Source organism: Haliotis asinina, chromosome 15, assembly GCF_037392515.1.
Source record: "Haliotis asinina isolate JCU_RB_2024 chromosome 15, JCU_Hal_asi_v2, whole genome shotgun sequence".
NCBI lineage: Eukaryota > Metazoa > Mollusca > Gastropoda > Lepetellida > Haliotidae > Haliotis > Haliotis asinina.
This window is the reverse complement of record NC_090294.1, coordinates 9,301,600-9,320,638: the sequence shown is the minus strand read 5'-3', so window position 1 is coordinate 9,320,638 and position 19,039 is coordinate 9,301,600. Positions and strand designations below refer to the sequence as shown.

Here is a 19,039-nt window from a genome sequence, read left to right as displayed (position 1 = left end):
TTTTTATTATTTTGTCCTGGCGCTTGGTTCATATTATCTTGAAAATGGATGGAATGTGGGCATTTGGCCTTTATAAGCTTGGAAAATCTATTATTTCCTTAAAAAGCGTGGAAAACAACTTACAGGTCTGTAAAAAGCCTTGAATTTTGCTGCCCTAGTGGTTGGTTGTTCTTTTTGTGCGTGCGTGCGTGCGTGCGTGCGTGCGTGCGTGCGTGTGAGAGATACAAGTTTGGAGTTACTTCCCTTGGAAATCATTGTGCACAACCATAGAAAACCAACACTGCCTGAAATTAGAATTTCAGATTAGACCTAACAGTGCTCAGAAGTCCTGTTTGTCAATATTTTCAATATTTTCTTTAGGTTTCCCTATATAATTGCTTGTCTTATTTGGCCTCAAATTTTGCTCTGTTATTCTGTAAAAGCCCTGTGGCACATTTTGTGGCTAATATGGCAGTGGAGCACTAATAGTATGTTTAAAGTTGGTCCTGACACTCTGTCACACCTGCAACATTAGCACTATAAAAACTATTATTCGAGACAAGCACAGGCATGCAATCATGTTTTATGACAGTTATTGGCTTGAGCGTCACGCTTTACTCAGGATACAAAAGACCTATGGTTTAAGCATCTGTTGTGCTGAAGACACAAGTACCCAATCATGGGTACAATGTGTTAAGCCCATTTCTGGTGTCCCTTACCATGATATTGCTAGAATATTGCTGAAAAGTGAAAACTGTGTAAAATCTTTATCAGTCAAAAAGGTGAATGAGTCATATTTAAATTGTTTACAAAAGTTTGTCACCACTGACATGGTGACATGGCAAAATATGTTTTCAGTGGGTGGTGATAATAATCTTAACCAATAATAAAATCAGTTTTTCTTCTCATCAGATCCAGATTAAAGTGTTTTCAGGGTTGGACAACAACAATTTAACAAGTGTGTATGTTGACAGAGTAATTACCCAGCATGCAAATGTGCATCAAGTATGTACATATATAGAAAATGGACACAGAAAAACAATTCACTGTGTACTGCCCATAACACTTGTATGACTTTATGAAGGGTTTGGTTGTTTTTTTTCTGACCCGTTGTATGCTTAATTTCATCCATCAGTCCAGCGATCAATTATTCATTCCAGAACTGATCAAAACATACAGTTCTCTACACTATTACTTCACAGGAACCTCATATTGATATGGGACTCTCATGCAAGTGAGCTGAGGTAATGCCCTGACTGATGTTTACCCCGAGACCTTAGATCAAGATACCAATACCTTGTTGAATATTTCATGTGTGAACTTGACATCTTTAAGTGGCTGGAGAAGAGGATGCCTCATTTCTTGGGTTTATTCCCTGGAAGTCTACTCGTAAAAACACAGCAAGTGATGTTTGCAAAGATTATAGCTGAGGACAAGGTTAGATTACAAGCATCTGAGAAAGTGTAAATACATAAATGGAAAAGTACATAAAACGAAATATTCCAGGAGATAATTACATGTTCGTCACTGCCATTACATACAATGCATGTTTTTTCTATAATTGTACAGAAATATTTTAGATATAAATATAATTGTTACATTTCATAACTTACAAAAATACATAAAACAGCAACATAAATACAAACCCTGTCTGTCATTCCATCATTGTTAAATTGTTACGGGTCATAATGTTTGGTTAGCACTTTCCAGTGTATGAATTTTATAAGATGTATACTTAATACCGCAAGTTTGTAACCATTTCATTCTTCTGTTAAATTTTGGTTTCCCTCTCATTCTTGTAACTATTGCTTGAATGGTAGCTAAGTATAGCTAGAAATGGCCAGAAATGGGCTTCACACATTGTAACCATGTGGGAATTCAAACTGGGGTCTTTGGCGTGACTATGCTATCCCACTGCCCCTTTATAATTAGGATGCCCACTTGCTTCTTTTGGTGTACAGCGTATATCACTCACCAGTGATTTCTTTTAGATTTGCTTTTTGCATGGAGTTACTTCACCAATACTTATCATTTGATGTTCGGTTAACTTTACCTGACTATCAACACCTGAATAATGGTTAAGTAACACTACTGTTTGCTTGGTTTTGGGGTGGGGGTGGGGGTGTTATAAAGTGTGACTACTGCCTTAAAAGTATATCCATGATACAGATGTTTGTGATTTTACACTTTTGTGTTAGTATAACCAGAGTAGATAAATGTAAGTGTACAAATACATAAGGGAGACAAGTAGAAAAGTGTTTCTTTTTGACAAAAACAGGGTACCAATGATATCAGCTAAGTTCCCAACAGGCAGCATGACGGGAAATCTAGAACTGGACACTGGAGTTGGCCTGTCTAGAGTTTCTGAACCATATTATTTTCCCTATTATCAACTCATTTCTCAAGTTAAAAAGTCCTAAATGAATTAAAGCAGACTTTTCTCAGGTTCAGTTTCTAAATTTCTGAGCTTACTTGAGGTACTTGTCAGCCAAAACGGAATCAAAAGATACATTTCATGCATTAGTCTATACTACACAACGAACAATAAATTAAGCCATAGATCTAGATGACAATGTAACCTTAGTGCTTTCATCATTGATAGTTGAAATTACTCTTGTACATTTTTCTGGGATGATATTTACTGCATCGTCGAAATACAAGTGACAGTACTGTATGTCTTGTATTACTTTTGTTGGGTATTTTAAACAGTGCAAACATCCATATAGGTATACCAGTACTCTTTGATCTATGTTTATCAGAATTGACATGGTCAAATTGAAACTGTCCATACAAATAGTAATATTGTTTTATTTAATTTTATTTGAAATGCATTTGTAACTCTTAGTCAATTTATGAAAGAGGTTTAGAATCAGCAAAAAGGAAAACGAAAAAAAAAAATTGAGGCCGCCCGAACAGGGACTCGAACCCTGGACCCTCAGATTACTCTGATGTGACAGACCGCTTAAAAGTCTGATGCTCTACCGACTGAGCTATCCGGGCCCTGTCTTGACAGTGGAAATAAGAGTTTACATTTGTACAACATATATTTTCTGCCGCCAAGTACATATATATCCAGCTTCAGGTTTTATTTGTTGTTATTACATGTAATTTTCATAAATCTGTTTAAGAAGTCACAAAGTTTTAGACCCCGTTACAAGCGTCTTGATGTTAACCACCACTGGCGAACATAACCAGCCGCCATTATTGCTATCGACACGTTCCTTGGATAGGAACGCACTGAAACGATATACGATGTAGATCTAGTGTGTACACTGTAGATCTATAATTTTTCATACACTATATTTGTGGTATAGCTGCGGTCCAACTTGAATGCGCTGCATGACGTCCACCATTTTATATCAGGCGAGGTTGCATATCCGGGCAAATGGACGCCTCGCTTGTGCGATCGTCAGCATGATGGGCAGGAATTTCGTCACGTTGAGGTACCTGGAACACGCGGGCCTTTGTCTCCGGTTCCGACAGCTGGCTCGCCTGAGATTAAGCCGCACAGATCCGAAGTTAATGTTGCCGGCGCGCTTACTGCGCGAGGATCCGAAACTAAACAAGGATCCGAAAAGTGTTCGCTATGTTGGTAAAAGTGTACAGCCACTAACTAATATCAGCTTAACGGTCGGAGTCGGGCGGTTAACACCGGTGTCTTCGCTGACGCCACGCGTGCTCCATGTGGATCCGAAATTAAGGCGTATTCTCGCGGCGAGAGAAGATTGCCGTTAGGTTCGTAACCCCCGTGCATCTGTCGACGTTTCAAGCCGCGCCAAGCGTTGATCAGTGCTCACTTCACTTCAACAAGGCACAAGATTGCCTCTTGGCAAAATTATTATTCCAGTTTTGTGACATCATTACGTTGAAGAATTCTTGTGTTTGTTGTGGGTAAACAGTACGTGACACCCCAGTCACGTTTCGATTAAAGTTACACTGCATTCGTGACAAAGTACGTCGGAACGTGGTATATATCCGGCCTTGTATCAGTAGCGGCACAAAGAAAGAGTCACCATTTGACTTTGATCACGTGCATTTCAGCAATAATTGACACTGATTGTTCGCTTAAATCGATATGATGTCACAATGCTCATTTGTTGTAACCACTGTATTTTTATGGCGCATTTGTTGTAACCACTGTATTTTTATGGCGGTTTACAAACAAACAGTTCTCTATTTATGAACAATTCTGACTGAATTTCTGCGAAAGTTAACTTTCTATACCATATTTCTGTATTCATTGCGTCTTTTAAACTTACATCAGGTACTTCCACGAGTAAAAAAAACCACGCGAAAATATTTACGGCTCGTCTGCTCTCCCTGGCACCGAATGTTTTTTATTGAAAAAAAAAAAACTAACAAAAACAAAGAAAACAAAACAACAACACAAATAACAAAAACAAACAAAACAAAACAAAAACACAAAAACGGTTAGTTTTACATTAACCTATGTCATTAAAAACATTTCTTTTTAAAAATACAGGGTGTATTTTCAGATAGGAGCTAGATGAAATCCACTTTAGTAATTGACCCGTGAAGGTCCCGGGTTAGAATAGGCCTTTAGCAACCCATGCTTGCAATTGTCGTTAGAGGCGACTGACGGGATCGGGTGGTCGCTGACTTGCTTGACACATGTCACCTTTTCCCGACTGCGCAGATCGATGCTCATGTTGTTGATCACGAATTGTCTGGTCCAGACTCGATTATTTAGAGACCGCCGCCATATAGCTGGAACATTGCTGAGTGCGGCGTACTCACTCACACACTTTAGTAATTGGTTTTAGTTTATAACTCTTTATCGTTCACCTATCATTGAAAAGTGAGAATAGCCTAGAACTACGTCTTACTGAGTCAAGGAAGATAGCTATTAGAAACGTCCCGTTATAGCCAGTTAGCTCCCTTGTCTCATGAAAATGAGTGACACATGACTGTGGGATTCCAAATCGAAGCCCTCATAAAATCATCAGAAATGTCATCCCATCGTTAGTGAAAACAAGAACTGATATTGTGTGAATTTCACTGATTACATTATATGAACTATCTTATCAATCCCGGGTACATTATCGTTTGAAATTACTCACTTTCCAGATCTGTACTGTTATAATCGGCTTATATTGTGGCGCACATATGTTTTCCACGATGGCCGTGAAGAATAAACTTCATTAATACCTGCTATGTAGATATCATGTCCAGCAATCGGGATTGAGTGTTCGCTTAGTCAAGTGTGATTCGTGGTCAAGCATGTCTGATGTTGCAATGGATATGGTTCGGATAAGGTAACAAAGGAATTCTTATTCTTTCATTCTTGGGCGAAACGGTTAGGGAATGACACGAGTGGCAACGAATGGCACCGTCATCTCAAATGTTATGTTACTGATCATGTTATTTTCGCCACATTCACATGCGCGATTGGAGAACTCCACAACACGTTATATAAACTGTAAAATGGTAATAGCTTTTTTCTTCTTTAATCCGTATCTTTCAAATTCGATTACCGACAATGAAGCGACATTGTTGTAAACTGTTCATGTACATAAACCTTTCCATTCTTTAATTCGCATCCGTGAAATCCGATGACCGCCAAGGAACTGCTGTTGGTATAAGCTATTAATGTACGTAGACTTCAGTTGTGTTATAGTCTAATGTAAGGCGTTATAGCGACAAGGCATTAATACCTTTATCATATAATCCAAATTGTAGTACACGAGACGAGATGTTATGCGCAGACAAAGGAGGTGGAGTGAGTGTGGTAAGAACGAGGAAGGGTTCAGACGTTTGTCAGTCTGACATTATCACCTTACCGTAAATCTTCCGCATTGTCTGGTAATTCACAACTGTTAAACTATTTTATATGAACACAGTTCCTCACTTCATTCTATGTAATCAATAGTAGACAATACAAGTTAGTTTGATATTTTGTTCTCATTGCACAGGGATCATGGTCTCTGTATACATTGTAGAGACCACTGTCCCTGTACACAGTGCAAAAATCACGTTCCCCATATACTGTAGAGAGATTACGGTCTCTGTGTACTGAGACCGTCATCACTCACTCATAGTCACTGTATACAGTATAGGGATCGATGTTCCTGTAAAAAGTGTAGAGATTACTGTCTGTTCCAGTATGCAATATAGAGATCACGGCCCCTGCATACAGTATAAAGATCACGGTGCCTGTGTGCGGTATAGAGATCGCAATCCCTGTATACAGTATAGAGACCACGGTCCCCGTATACAGTATAGAGATCACGATCCCCGTATATAGTATAGAGACCACGGTCCCTGTGTACAGTTTGGAAATCACGGTCCCTATATACAGTATAGAGATTACAATCGTTGTATACAGGACGTAGATCGTGGGCCCTATATACAGTACAGAGATCACGGCCCCTGTATGCAGTATAATCACGACCCCTGTATACATTATAGAGGTCCCTGTGTACAGTATAGAGATCACTGTTCCAGTATACAATATAGAGATCACGGTCCCTGTATACAGTATAGAGATCACGGTCCCCGTATACTGTATAGATATATGCTGTATATAGTGTAGAGATCATGGTCTCATTATGAATTATAAAGATCTTGGTCCCTGTATACAGTTTGGAAATCACGGTCCCTATACACAGTATAGAGATTACAGTCGCTGTATACAGGACGTAGATGGTGATCCCTGTATGCAGTATAGAGATCACAATCCCTGTATACAGTATAGAGAGCACAATTCCTGTAAACAGCACTCCGGAGATCAATGCCCGCAGGATAATGTGTCAGTATGAAGGTCCACCTATTCGGTATAGCGTACTAATTACCACTGACTACCAGTGATGTCAGATCCTGTTTTTTGTGTGTAGCATTCATTCACCGACGTCCTGAGACTGCATCTATTACAGTATGCTGTAGTGGTCAGTCTGAAATCACTGCTTATCAGCTCTGTGATGTTTGATATCGTAGGTACGATAAGGGAGAAACTGTATGGCTGATCAGTGAGTTCTTTAGTATAGAGATAAAACAGCGGGGTTGCTTGAAGAAATTTGATTCGCTTTGCAGAACGCAAGTGGGAAGTGATAGAGGGTTCTGGATGCAAGGTAAGACTGACTAAAATTAGACGTGGAGCTTTGCTAGGGCAAGTCGAAATCTACAGCGAGAGAAGATAATGACTTGCTGGAAGGAATTTGTAACTGACAAACCCACCAGTCGGTAAAACGATTTCATTGGCTTACTGCCCATTCGGCAAACATCGGCACATTCCGACAGGTATTTACTGAGTTGTAGCAGACGACAGATGATCACTACGGTGAGAGGATCTCGTCCACCCGAACGTCCGTCTGTCAGCTTGTGTTGTCCGTGCTGTCCGTGTCGCCATGGCTCAGGTCGAAGGAGAATTCGGTCCTCAGGGGGATTTCTCATCCCTTGGACTGGCTATACAGTCTCATAAAGAATATGAGTTTTCTTTGAGACAAAGTGAATGTGATATCAAGTTCAAATCAACCAAGCCTGTGAAGTTCACTCAAAAGTTGGTCAACGCGAAAAACGAGGAAAACGACCTCTCCGCTTACGTCTTCAGCCAACGGTACGATGATTGTTTGCAATTTTGCCTCCATTTTCCCGAGTCGGGAGTGTACAAATTCCAAGTGTTCGCCCTTCCCGGAGACACCAAGGAGACCTCTTTGCCGAACGTCTTCAACTACAAGATCAACGTCGAGGGCATCTGTCACGCCGTCCACGCCTTCCCTAAACAGTACGCGCAATGGAAAGATGGTTGTTCCCTCGTAGAACCAGCTGTCCTCAACTCCAATTGCTCACTGACGGCGGTCAAGTTCAAGGTGAACATACCCAATGCCAAGGCCGCCGCCGTTGTGATTAACGGATCCGACTGGAAGCATTTGGAGAAATCTGGCTGTTGCTTTACAGGAACATATGACCTTCACAAGCTGAGAAATTCTGGCGCCAAGGTCACCCTGAACGCCAACTTCGACGAAGGGTCAGGGTCGTATCCCACCCTCCTGGAGTACAAGCTTTAAACTGTCATCTTTGTCATAACCTCTTCATAAGGATGTATCACGCTTCTTTATGGAACTGCTATCATACTGTTCTGTACTGTTTACATGACTCTCCACGTGGTTCTCTTGTATCGATACTTATTGGATGGCGTACTCTCAAAGATAGGACGGATTTTACCAGCAGGTAATACTTTCAGCTTAAATGGTGCTATGTCCCATCATTTTTTAATACTGCTTAAAGGTGCCTTCGACAGGAATACATGTATTTAAAGAGCGAGCACACGGCGTCAAGCCTTGCAATGTGTTTTTTTTTACTTTTTATTGACTCTCAAGGCCCCATCCTAGAAAGTGATCTTAGGGAGTGAGTGAGTTGAGTTTTTCGCCGCACTCGGCAATATTCCAGCTATAGGCGGCGATCTGTTAATAGTCGAGTCTGGACCAGACAAACTAGTGATCACATGCATCGATCAACTGGACGAGGATGACCTGTTAGTTGCCCCTTACGAGCGTGGGATGCTGAAGATCAGTTCTAATCCGGATCTTCACTGGTCGATTTTAGCGCGAAGACTGCTAAACGCCATGAGTGTTACGATCAGCCCAACGCTAAGATCACTTTGGGGGACAATCCATTGCTATAGTGCACGTATTTTATCACTTGTTCATTGAACGAAGCCTTATTCAGGAACTATCAGCATCACCTTTAGACTAACGCTTAGTCCCTGGAAATATACAATCCTTACAGTAACAAATAAAATATTATTAACAGTAGTGTCAAAGATTATGGCAACGATGTCTCAAATTAATTTGACATGTTCCAGTTGGCAGCTATAAATGTGATTATTGCTCCAAGTTCCTTGAGGTTGAGGTTCCACTTGTTTTATATTTAACACCATTGCACCTTCACAGACTTCTTCAAATACTATAGGAGGCAGTCTCCAAAGGCAATTTGTACAATTTTTCGGTGCGTTCATTATTTGAGATGATATTCATTCATTCCGATTTATCATTCTCTGCATGGTTGTATATATGGGGCAGCCCGGCGGATAAGGTGTTGTCTCGTCATTTCTTTTATTTCTTTGTATATGGGTATTCTATAATACCTAATAAACTGGGTGGTAAGAATCTTTCCAGACGAACACTGGGACTTACCAAAGAAATGTAGACTTGCCTGTGAGTTTTAGGATAGCTTTCTCTGAGGGTCTGTATGAGACTTGCTGGCCAGTAGAAAAAGTCACTTAGATAGAAATCAAACCTTGTTAGAATATCATCATTATTGTATTGATTGGTTATTGGTTGTACTGGTGGGTTAGCAGTGAGGGTGTACGCGCGTATGTGGCAGGAGGGCGGGGCGACTGCGAGTGGGGAGAGGGAGGGGGGCGGGGGATTCAAACGCGTGGTATGTCAGCTGCAGAATGGGGGTAAGTAAGAGGGGGGTAAGTGAGATTCAGAGTTCAGCTGTCCCGAACATTTCACTGTGTACGTGAGACAGGTGCTTGTTGGGTTATCATAACGTCAAGATATTGTGATCTGTGTTCCTGATGCCCAAATTGGATTCTTTAAGTACCTATCAGATTGTCCCCGTAGTGAAAGCACTAAAGCAGATAATACAGCGAAACAATATATCAAAGCATGCATGTGGAAATAAAATCCACTTGGTATAGGATTGACGTCGAGTGAAATCCCGCAGAGTAATTAGAAACACAAGTCGTTACTGTGGGTAGGAATGTTAAACCTGTGACAGTTTCTGACTTTAAATATAAACTACGGCCTTGTTGACATAATTTACCTTAAGTAAATAACTTTTTCCGTAGTGATCAATTACTGGGGCAACTTACCGCCCCTTTTCCCACTAGCGGCGTGTAAAGCGGGCAGTTAGGGCAAAACCTGGCGCTGTTTCAACACCCCAGAGTTTCTGCATTCCATTATGCAAGTTTTCTCATTCCAAAATCTCGGGGAGTAGCGCAGAACGAATTCTCGTACATCTGCACGCGTAGCTATATATGGCTAATCGGCATCTTTTCTTTTTCGTAAGATGGCAAGCAAGATAAACAGAGGCATTCGCGAAGTTGTATCATAAACACGATAAGCGGTATCTGCTATGCCATTCCCCACTCACCCTCTACACGCAAACGCGCGCGTGCGCGCAAATCTCACACAAAACAAAACGGTGTAAATTTCAAGTTTGGAATGAATCCCTAAATTCACCAAATTAATCTCATCCGAATGCTGATTCGTGCTTATCTGCCCAATTTTAATTGATGGCACTTATCATCACAGGTGGAGTATGTATCTGACAACTATTACTTTTATCAGAATATTGCTCTTGTAGCATGTGAAACACTCCGATGATAGATCACCAGATGTCTGACATCACTGCCTTGTCATGTTGCTAGTCTCCACTGACAGATGTCTAAATATCGGCTGAGCCTGTTCAGCACAAGCATTGAAATTCCTCAGTCAAAATAACTTCCTCGGGCTTCTTAGACTATTGCGGGAGCTGGGTTGGCAAAATATATTTTTTTATAGTAACAAATATGCCCATTTAAATGCAGACTAGCTTCATTTAGGGCTTTATCTATGCAGGGAAGCCTAGATAATATTAGAAATAAGATGGTTCAGTGACTGTGAGACAGACTGTAGGGAGGCAACAGTGAAAACCAATTATGCCAGTCTCGATGCACCTGGATTGCCCTCGTCACGCTTACCCAAAATCCTCTCGTCACGCCCAAATCCCCTCGTCACACCCAAAACCCCTTGTAAAGCCCTACCTGCATTTCACTAGCCATGCAAAACCTCCCCCAAGAAGGGAGCTAAGTAGTACAGACGTTCGCTCATCACACCGACTTTCAGGGTTTCAGACTAATACTGGCAAATGCATGCTGTTTTCCTTGAATGTTCACTTCATACTAGGGACGATGTGGTAACCCAGTGGTTAAAGCGTTCGCTCGTCACGCCCAAGGCTCGATTCTCCACATGGGTACAATTTTGAAGCCCATACCTGGTGTTCCCGACTGTGATATTGCTGGAATATTGCTAAAAGCGGCGTAAAACCACATACACTCACTCATTTCATGCCAATACATCAGCGCTTTCAAGGTTACAAACATTAACAATTACATTCCTTCACCGATTCCATCAAACATCGCTTCTCAGTCAGTCAACTATAACAATGTATGACTAAGTTCCTCTTTAACAACACGCGCGGTTTTATCTGGTATCCAAGGTATTACCCCCAGCAGAGAAGTGAGTCATGTTCCGCGAGTGAAATATTCCTCACATCTGCTGCCATAGATTGTTAGATTTGGTGAAATTATCTGTGGAGAAGGCGAAATTAACTTGAATTTCGTTATGAGTTCGAGAATAACTGATGTACCCACGCACATGTTGAGTGGTTCATCGACTGGATTCACGCACAGAGGTGCGCAGAGGAAGGTTATAGCTGTGATGTACAGTGGTTGAGCACAACGGTTTCAATATATAAATAATCAATTATGTGTAGTACATGTACATTAGTAACCTGTATCACCCGACAGGGATTGTCTGTATTTTGAAACACTTCACTAAACGTCACTAAACGGTAGTTTCGGACAAAGGTAACCGGCTGTTTTAGAAGCGATTGTGAAAAATTGTGGTAACCCATTATGTAGAGTAGAACAAGCCACATCTTGAGTCGATTGTCGGGTGTGTAGTGGTATTTATTGCGAGATATTGTTTGCAGACTGTTTGATCATGTACAGGGGCGATTTCTACCTAACAACATGTTGTACAGGGGGTGGTTACCCGGATTACAATGACAGTGGCTACCTGGAGTACAGTGACAGCACAGTGAGAGAAGAGGTTAAGTAAAGTGGTAACCTATAGCTTGAGAGGCAGATGTGCTGAAAACAATGATGTTTCGGGTAGGGGTTTCGTGAAGTACAGTGACAATGTCCGAGAAACGATTTTGCTAAATACCTGACACCCTATTGCTGGAACTACGTTTGTAACTGAAGCTTGTTTGGCAACTGTGTAGATAACCGGTACGGTAGTGTAGACGATCCAGTGTTGTGCTCTTTGGGCAAAGATTTCCCAGGAATCCAACTTTCTCTCTGTTTGTGCACCTACTTCTCACCTCACTTCCCCCTTTCCACGTTCAAGCTGCTAGAGCAATTGTCGCATCCCAAAATAAACAGACGGCAATTTTATCACGACTGGAAGCACTGAACATATTCAGAACGTTGTCTCACAGCTGCAAATGAACATTCTAACCTTTTTCCCCCTTCGTCTTGCCGAATAAGGTGCTTTCCTGCAACCATCCTACCTAGACAGATAACGAGACATTAACGCCCATTTTGTCCACACTTGTGGAGTAATACGAAGGTCAACGAAAGTTTTCCTTGCGAAGACATTTGTCTTCGAATCATAGGTTCGAATCACTGTAGATATGTATAGCATCGACCCAAAACAGATGATTTTGGGTTGATTTTCGGGTATTTTCTATTCTGAAGTAGAGACAATTATTTCACCATGGATTTTTTCAGATTTAAATCTATGAGAGCACCACGGGCTGTTTGTGGTGGGATGTTGTACCGTCATTACCTATAGGTGAAGGGCGGGATTCTTGGGGTCGGGCAGTGGGTGCTCCTCGCACGTGCAGCACGTGTTTTTCACATCTTCTGATAACGTTCTATTTTTGAATTCTCCATGCGGGATTGTTTTTTGTCTCCTGAGTGTGGTGAGATTTAATCTGTGTGTTATTTCGATGGCTCCTCATGGAGTTTATTGTGTAAATAGCCCCAGTGGATAACGCGAGAACCATTACTCAAGGAAATATACGAGCATCACTACCGGTTGAGCGCTCTCCCTGTTGATGGAATTTCGGAGTGAAAACACTTTCATTTCGCCGGATTCGGATGTTTTTGGTATTCAGATGCCAATTTTTCTATGTAGAAAATATTTTTCGTCTTACAAAAAATAACTCATCGATGAAATATATGGTCCAAATAATTTCGGCACACATTACATGTAGAATTCCCCATTTAATTTACATGTTAGTAGTGTTCAATGGCATGATTCAAAAGTGCTTAATTTGGATCTTGCCTTAATCTAGGCAAGTTAAGTGGAGGGTCTCATGCCTTGATAGACGTTGGGATGGCCTTGTGGTCAAAGCGTTCGCTCGTCACGCCGAGTACCCCAGTTCTGTAATATTGCTAAAAGTGGCGTAAAACCCAACTCACTCACGCAAGCCTTGATTAGGAAGGGTCGGAACCGTCAGTTTGACCATGTGAGACTTTTGGTATTCCTTTCGGTAAACAGTGTTTCCTCCAACCAAGCTGGCAATATGATGTCCAGATGTGACAGTCATACATCAGTTGTTAAGTGTGGCCGATTCCAAATTGTTGTAGAATATTAAACTACACTTCTCAGTTGAGAAAATATATCAAAACGTCAAAATGTCATTTCACAGTGAATAGCTATAAAATGACTTTTGCAGAAATGCGCAGGGAGTTTGTATTCATGGTTTCAAATGCTATTGTCAGGACAAACAGTTCCATAAATGAAAGTATTTATCGATATTGTTTTCGATTTCGAGTAGTTGATAGGGGTGTTACACTCATATAAGGTTATAGTTGCTGTGTTGGGGTAGCACTATTTACGGGTATACGTTTATGAGGTGTGGCGTTAGCTGGCGCGTATCCGACGTCTTCATCCTCGTCATCACCTGCACAAACACTCCTCATTTCTGGGAGAGTTAGTACGATGATGAGAACCGTACCTTCGTATGTTTGGGTAATTGAGAGAATACTCAGGGTTAAGTATTCGTAAACCACTCGTTCCTGTGGCGTCTGAGAAACATTAACGCCGGTGTACATGGCGTCGTAGCGCGATACCAACCTTCAGTCGCCATATTATGATAAGTGTTGTTCAAGGCTAAGCATGTGGGCTGGCTGATCAACACTGATATGGACGATACATTTGGCATTTCGAATATTCACCATCTTTAAGTATCGTCCCCATCTGTTTAAATGGTTCAAGATGAAAAGGCAAGGACCACAACATCTTTACTGAGTATCTGAATGCCTTGATATATACAATAACACCTGTGTAATATTGCCATTCCAGTAATCTCACCCGGATGTCTCATCTGAACCCTATTAATCCAGGCACCGCTTTATCCGGACGAAAACTGTTTCACGATTCGATGATACCGAAATAAGTTACCACGCGAGCTTGCGTTAGGAGTACGGGAGGTGGTAACGTTTTTGCTTTTCTTTTTTTTTTCCTAAATGAAATTATGATTAATGTTAGCAGTGAATGTATATTTGCTAACTTAAGTTTTTCAGAATTATAATACCCGCAAAGACCCTGGTTAGAAATGCTTATCGTGAGATCGTGTGGTCAGGCTAGCTGACTTGGTCACCCGGTGCTGATGATGCCTGTCACTGGATTGTCTGGTCCAGACTCGAATATTACACACCGTGTCATATAGCAGGAATACCAACTACAAAACATCATAAGAATTAAAGTCAATATTTGTTTACGTTTATGGTGGTATACTATGAAGGCACTAAGTGTATATGATAAGTCACTTCCAGTAATTGAAGTCTGCCATGTATATCTGTTACTCTGTCTCACACACCCTGAACCACATTATTTTCCCTAAGTCCTAGACATCCTAACCTGTCTCACAGACCCTCGGCCACACTGATTTCCCTAAGCCTAACCCACACTGCAATACTAAAGCCCTAAATGAAGCAAGTCTACATTTCCCTTGGTTCAGCCTGAATCTCCCAAATCGCTGGGGCTCCTTTTCAGTTATTATGGGTTTGTTTGTTAAAGTCAAAATTATATGCATTCATGGACTAGACGTTACTCTATATATCTGTAAGCATCACAACTCAGTATATGTATTTCTTGTTTCAGATCTTCAGTTGTCAGCAATAGTTTCTCCCTTGCGCTGTGTGTTGCTCTACTCACTGTTCAGTTCACTCCATTTTCTCAGGCGGAAGGATCTCAAAAAGAACTATTTACTCAGTATCACACAACAAATAGTCCACCGACAAGTTTCCAGCTTGGGGAAGAAAAACACCGACATTCAGAAGTTAAGTTGCTTTCCATAGCTTCACCTCAAGATGTCATGGACTGCTTTTGTGGAGGATCCGAAATTAGACTCTTGATATCCGTGGCGATTTAGTGACGTCATACCCATGTTTTCACTCGGGTGTGATATCTGTTGTTTCTATTTCTGGCATGTTTGGATATTAATGTTATAATTAATTACCAAATACACCAACTTTCTTTTTTATTTCAAAGAGCTTCATGTATTATCTGTTTTTATTATGACAATAAAGTTTAAAAAAAACTGCCTTGTGTTTCCGTAGTTGATACTTGACCCCGAGGTAGTTTCTCATATTCCAGACTGATCCAAGGAATTTTGGGTTTATTATACGATCCGGAAATATATAGGTAACAGGGTCACATTTAAAAGGTATCAGCAAAACATGATATCAGCAAAGCAATGGGCAAGTCGCGTAGTTTGAAATTTGATTGTACTTGTAGTTCTTATTTTTATATTTGTTTCGTGTGGGTTCTTTCCTAGGCTCGTCAATGAAACCAGTCACTGGACAATTCCTCAAAATCATATGAATAACCATATTGTATGTTCAATAAGTATCAATAACGCGTCTCTTTACATGATTTGTAATGCACCATAATTTATTATATCACGACATATTGTAAATCAGTACATTGAAACCAGTGATTGATGTCATGAGTAACGTCCCTTGCTGTCGGCGTAACATGAAGCACCGTTACCCCGGACACCTGTTCTGCGTGTCTGGTTGCCCTGGACTAATCCAACTGGGACGGACGGTTCGGCAGCTCAGTAGGTCTCGCCGAAGATCTGGGTTCGATTCCCCGTATAGGTATAATGTGTGAAGTCCACATCCCGTGCCCACTGCTGAAATATTGCTAAAAGCGACGTTAAACCATACTCACTCACTCTACCATTGACATACCCTGACCAATGGTAGCTGACAAGCAATTATTCAGGAGGAGAAATATCCCCAGGAAACTATTCTGACCTTTAGAGAAGAATATATTAGGCCTGCGTTGATTGCGTGTTATAATGTACCCTGTATCAATTGCGGTGAAAAACAGCACACGCACGCACACATTGACACAATAACAAAATCAACCACCACCGCACTCAAAACCAGTTCGATGGGGCAGCCTAGTGGTTTAAGCCTCACGCTAAAGGCCCGGGTTCAGTTCCCCAACATGGGTACAACTAGCCTTGCTCCAGTGCTGTACTGGATGCTAAGCCCATGCATGTATAGTGATCATATCCTTTAAAGATGCGAGTCTAGATAAGCGGACAGTACAAGTCAATGGACGTCAGTCTGTTATTTAGATTTTTATGAAATTTTGTTCCTATATTAATTATTATCTTACAGACTTTTGTACAATGTGTGAAGCCTATTTTTTGTGTCTTCCGCTATGATATTGTCGGAAACGTGTTAAAGCGACGTAAAACCCAACTCATTCACATACGTATAAAACCAATCAACCACTTACTTTACCACTCTGCCACTCTCCCACCGACCTACCATACCATGGGCCATATACCAATACGTACAGCTGAATCCCCTCTGTGGTACTTATCACGTACTGATGTTTTGTCAGACTGTGTTGCTCGGGTCGCATATCATCCAGAACACACTTTACAAGTTAATAAAAGTAGGTGCGATATATCAGCACCATGGTGATTAGTTTACAGCCCCTGACTTACATTCTAATTACCAGTATATAGAACTGACATGATGGCATCGTGTCTAAGGTCGTAACGGAGACAGGTTGAATTAGTGATGACTGCATATCAATGGAATGTGTATATTAAACTCAGAGTGAACGTTGAGCTCATCTAACCTTATACACAACCACTGAGAAGAAGTAACCCTTACTTAATGTGGTTCAATGAAACACTGTGGGATTGAATGTTGTCTGGTGCCGCAGTATCTGCCTGAATAACTATCATTTACAGGTGCCCGTAACCAGATTCAGGATCATTTCAGATGTGAACCTGAACTGATCGCTTGCAACGACATGAGTGGTACAAATCTAGTACTGATTATCTCCAACAACATTTATGCACATGCAGTATTACAAGGCTATAAACATCATTCCATGTTGGTCCCATGTTTGAGCTGTAAAAGTTTTCAAATTTGCTCTATTCTAATTCCCAGTGTCTTCTCAGTCTTCATACTAATAGTTTTCCTCAACTGGAACGCCTCATTATACACTTCAAGATGCCTCATTATCTTCAATCAGGCTGACCAATTAGCCCCAGCCAGACAGACCAATATTGGTTAAGATAGGGTTAGACAGTGATGGAACTAACCTCTATATGTGTCTAGTGGAGTGACGTAGCCCAGCGGTTAAAGTGTTCGCTCGTCACGCGGAAGACCCGAGTTCGATTGCCCTTAAGGGTACATTGTGTGAAGTCTATTTCTGGTGTCCCCCCGCCGTGATATTGCTGAAATATTGCTGTAATGAGCGCAAAACCTGACTCACTCACTCATGCCTTGATTAGGAAGGGTTGGAACCGACACTTATTAGATGTGTGTACACAGGCAGTTAGACAAATGCTTAGTTTCTGAATATATTAATAATTTTGATAGTAACAAACAAACCCGTTTTAATTGAAAGGGAGCCCCGCTGAGACCAGAGATTGAGAGACAAAAACATCTGCTTTGGGGCTACACGTGATGGGATCACTACCAATTATAAGTCATACAACCGCCAGACAACGGTATAAGTAACAGGCATATTTACCGGCCCCCGTGTTAAGCCTTGTCCTTTCTCCATGTTGCATCATCACCTCATGTGGCCAAGTCAGTTTCCCCTACTGCCGAACAGTTTACTGTTTGGAAACTCGCAGCTTTACAATGTCTCTTGGAGACTAGATGCTCAAGGATATATCTGGAACACCTACAATTGTTTTAAGAATTTGAACTTTTCTCCAAATTCAAACGTTTACGTTTGTATAATATGCAAATAGATAGATGTTCATGTATTTAATCACTGGGTTGTCTTGTCCTGACTCTTTTATTTATAGACCGCAGACATATGGCCGGAAAACTAAACTAAACTTACTCGCTCATTCTTCTTGAGTGCTACAAGTTGGGAAACAACAGTTACCGTTGCTTGGTTTGCTTTGCGAAGTTCTGTTTATACAAATGGTGCAAGTTCTAATGTCAAAGATTTACCACTTCCAGTTAAGGAACAATAGAGCGTGTCAATTACCTTCAAGTAAGACATGATACCAATTCGTTGGTTTGGATGTATTTCTTCTATTCGTAGTTTTACAAGTTCTACAGTTATGGGTTTCTCTATGTCTTCATTTCTGTTCTTATACACTGAAGCAAACTATGAGCAAAGCAGCGATAGTAACGCCTTGATCAAATCAATCGGATTGACCATGTGACGTGCACAAATAGGTTCTTGCCATGCTTTGACAATGAGGTTACTGTTGAGCAATTAGATAAAGTGAGATTATTAGACTACAGTTTCACACAATAATCCTATACAAGGACTAAAGATATCATCCATGCTTTAACTGCCATGTGTAGACCAAAGTCAGGCATCAGGAACCTCAGGAAATAAAGACTTGCTTCATTTAAAGCTTTAACACGAAGAGAGGGCTTGGCAGTTGGCAAAATAAAGTGGTTCAGGGACTGTGAGACTGACTAACAGTTGTACGATTACAGCTGTCGTCAGTACTGTGATGCTGTACAGAGATACGACTGGGAATGGTGGTGCGCCGCAAATGACCATCCAGTACAAGACACTCGTGCCATGTGCATTCTAGTTAGGTTTTCACACAAAAAATTCACGTGTTTTGGCATTAACTAATCTCAGATCGTTTTCATCGTACAGCCCATCAGTAGCGCGCTTGTCTGTCTCGTTTTAGCTTCCTGGTACTCGTATGTCAAGTGTTGTAAACGATTGCCCTTTCAATATTTTCATTTGTGAGGCTGTTCGAATGCCAACTCCACATTGAAAATGTGTTTACGAAT

General features: G+C 41.1%; 1 protein-coding gene and 1 non-coding gene across 2 annotated transcripts; one reads left to right on the top strand and one right to left on the bottom strand.

Moving 5' to 3' along the window:
• Positions 1-2,884: 2,884 nt before the first annotated feature.
• Positions 2,885-2,979, bottom strand: Trnak-uuu (transfer RNA lysine (anticodon UUU)). Its single transcript has 2 exons — positions 2,943-2,979; positions 2,885-2,920 (listed from the first exon to the last, which is right to left on the bottom strand). It is a non-coding gene; the product is annotated as a tRNA-Lys (tRNA).
• Positions 2,980-7,224: 4,245 nt separating this feature from the next.
• LOC137265783 (uncharacterized) lies at positions 7,225-15,328 on the top strand. Its single transcript, XM_067801240.1, has 2 exons — positions 7,225-8,166; positions 14,886-15,328. The coding sequence occupies exon 1, from the start codon at positions 7,344-7,346 to the stop codon at positions 8,001-8,003; it is 660 nt and encodes a 219-aa protein (XP_067657341.1). The 5' UTR covers positions 7,225-7,343; the 3' UTR covers positions 8,004-8,166; positions 14,886-15,328.
• Positions 15,329-19,039: the final 3,711 nt, after the last annotated feature.

Excerpts from the sequence above, each read along its gene's own strand:
- LOC137265783 (XM_067801240.1), top strand. The coding sequence starts at position 7,344 with ATGGCTCAGGTCGAAGGAGAATTCGGTCCTCAGGGGGATTTCTCATCC.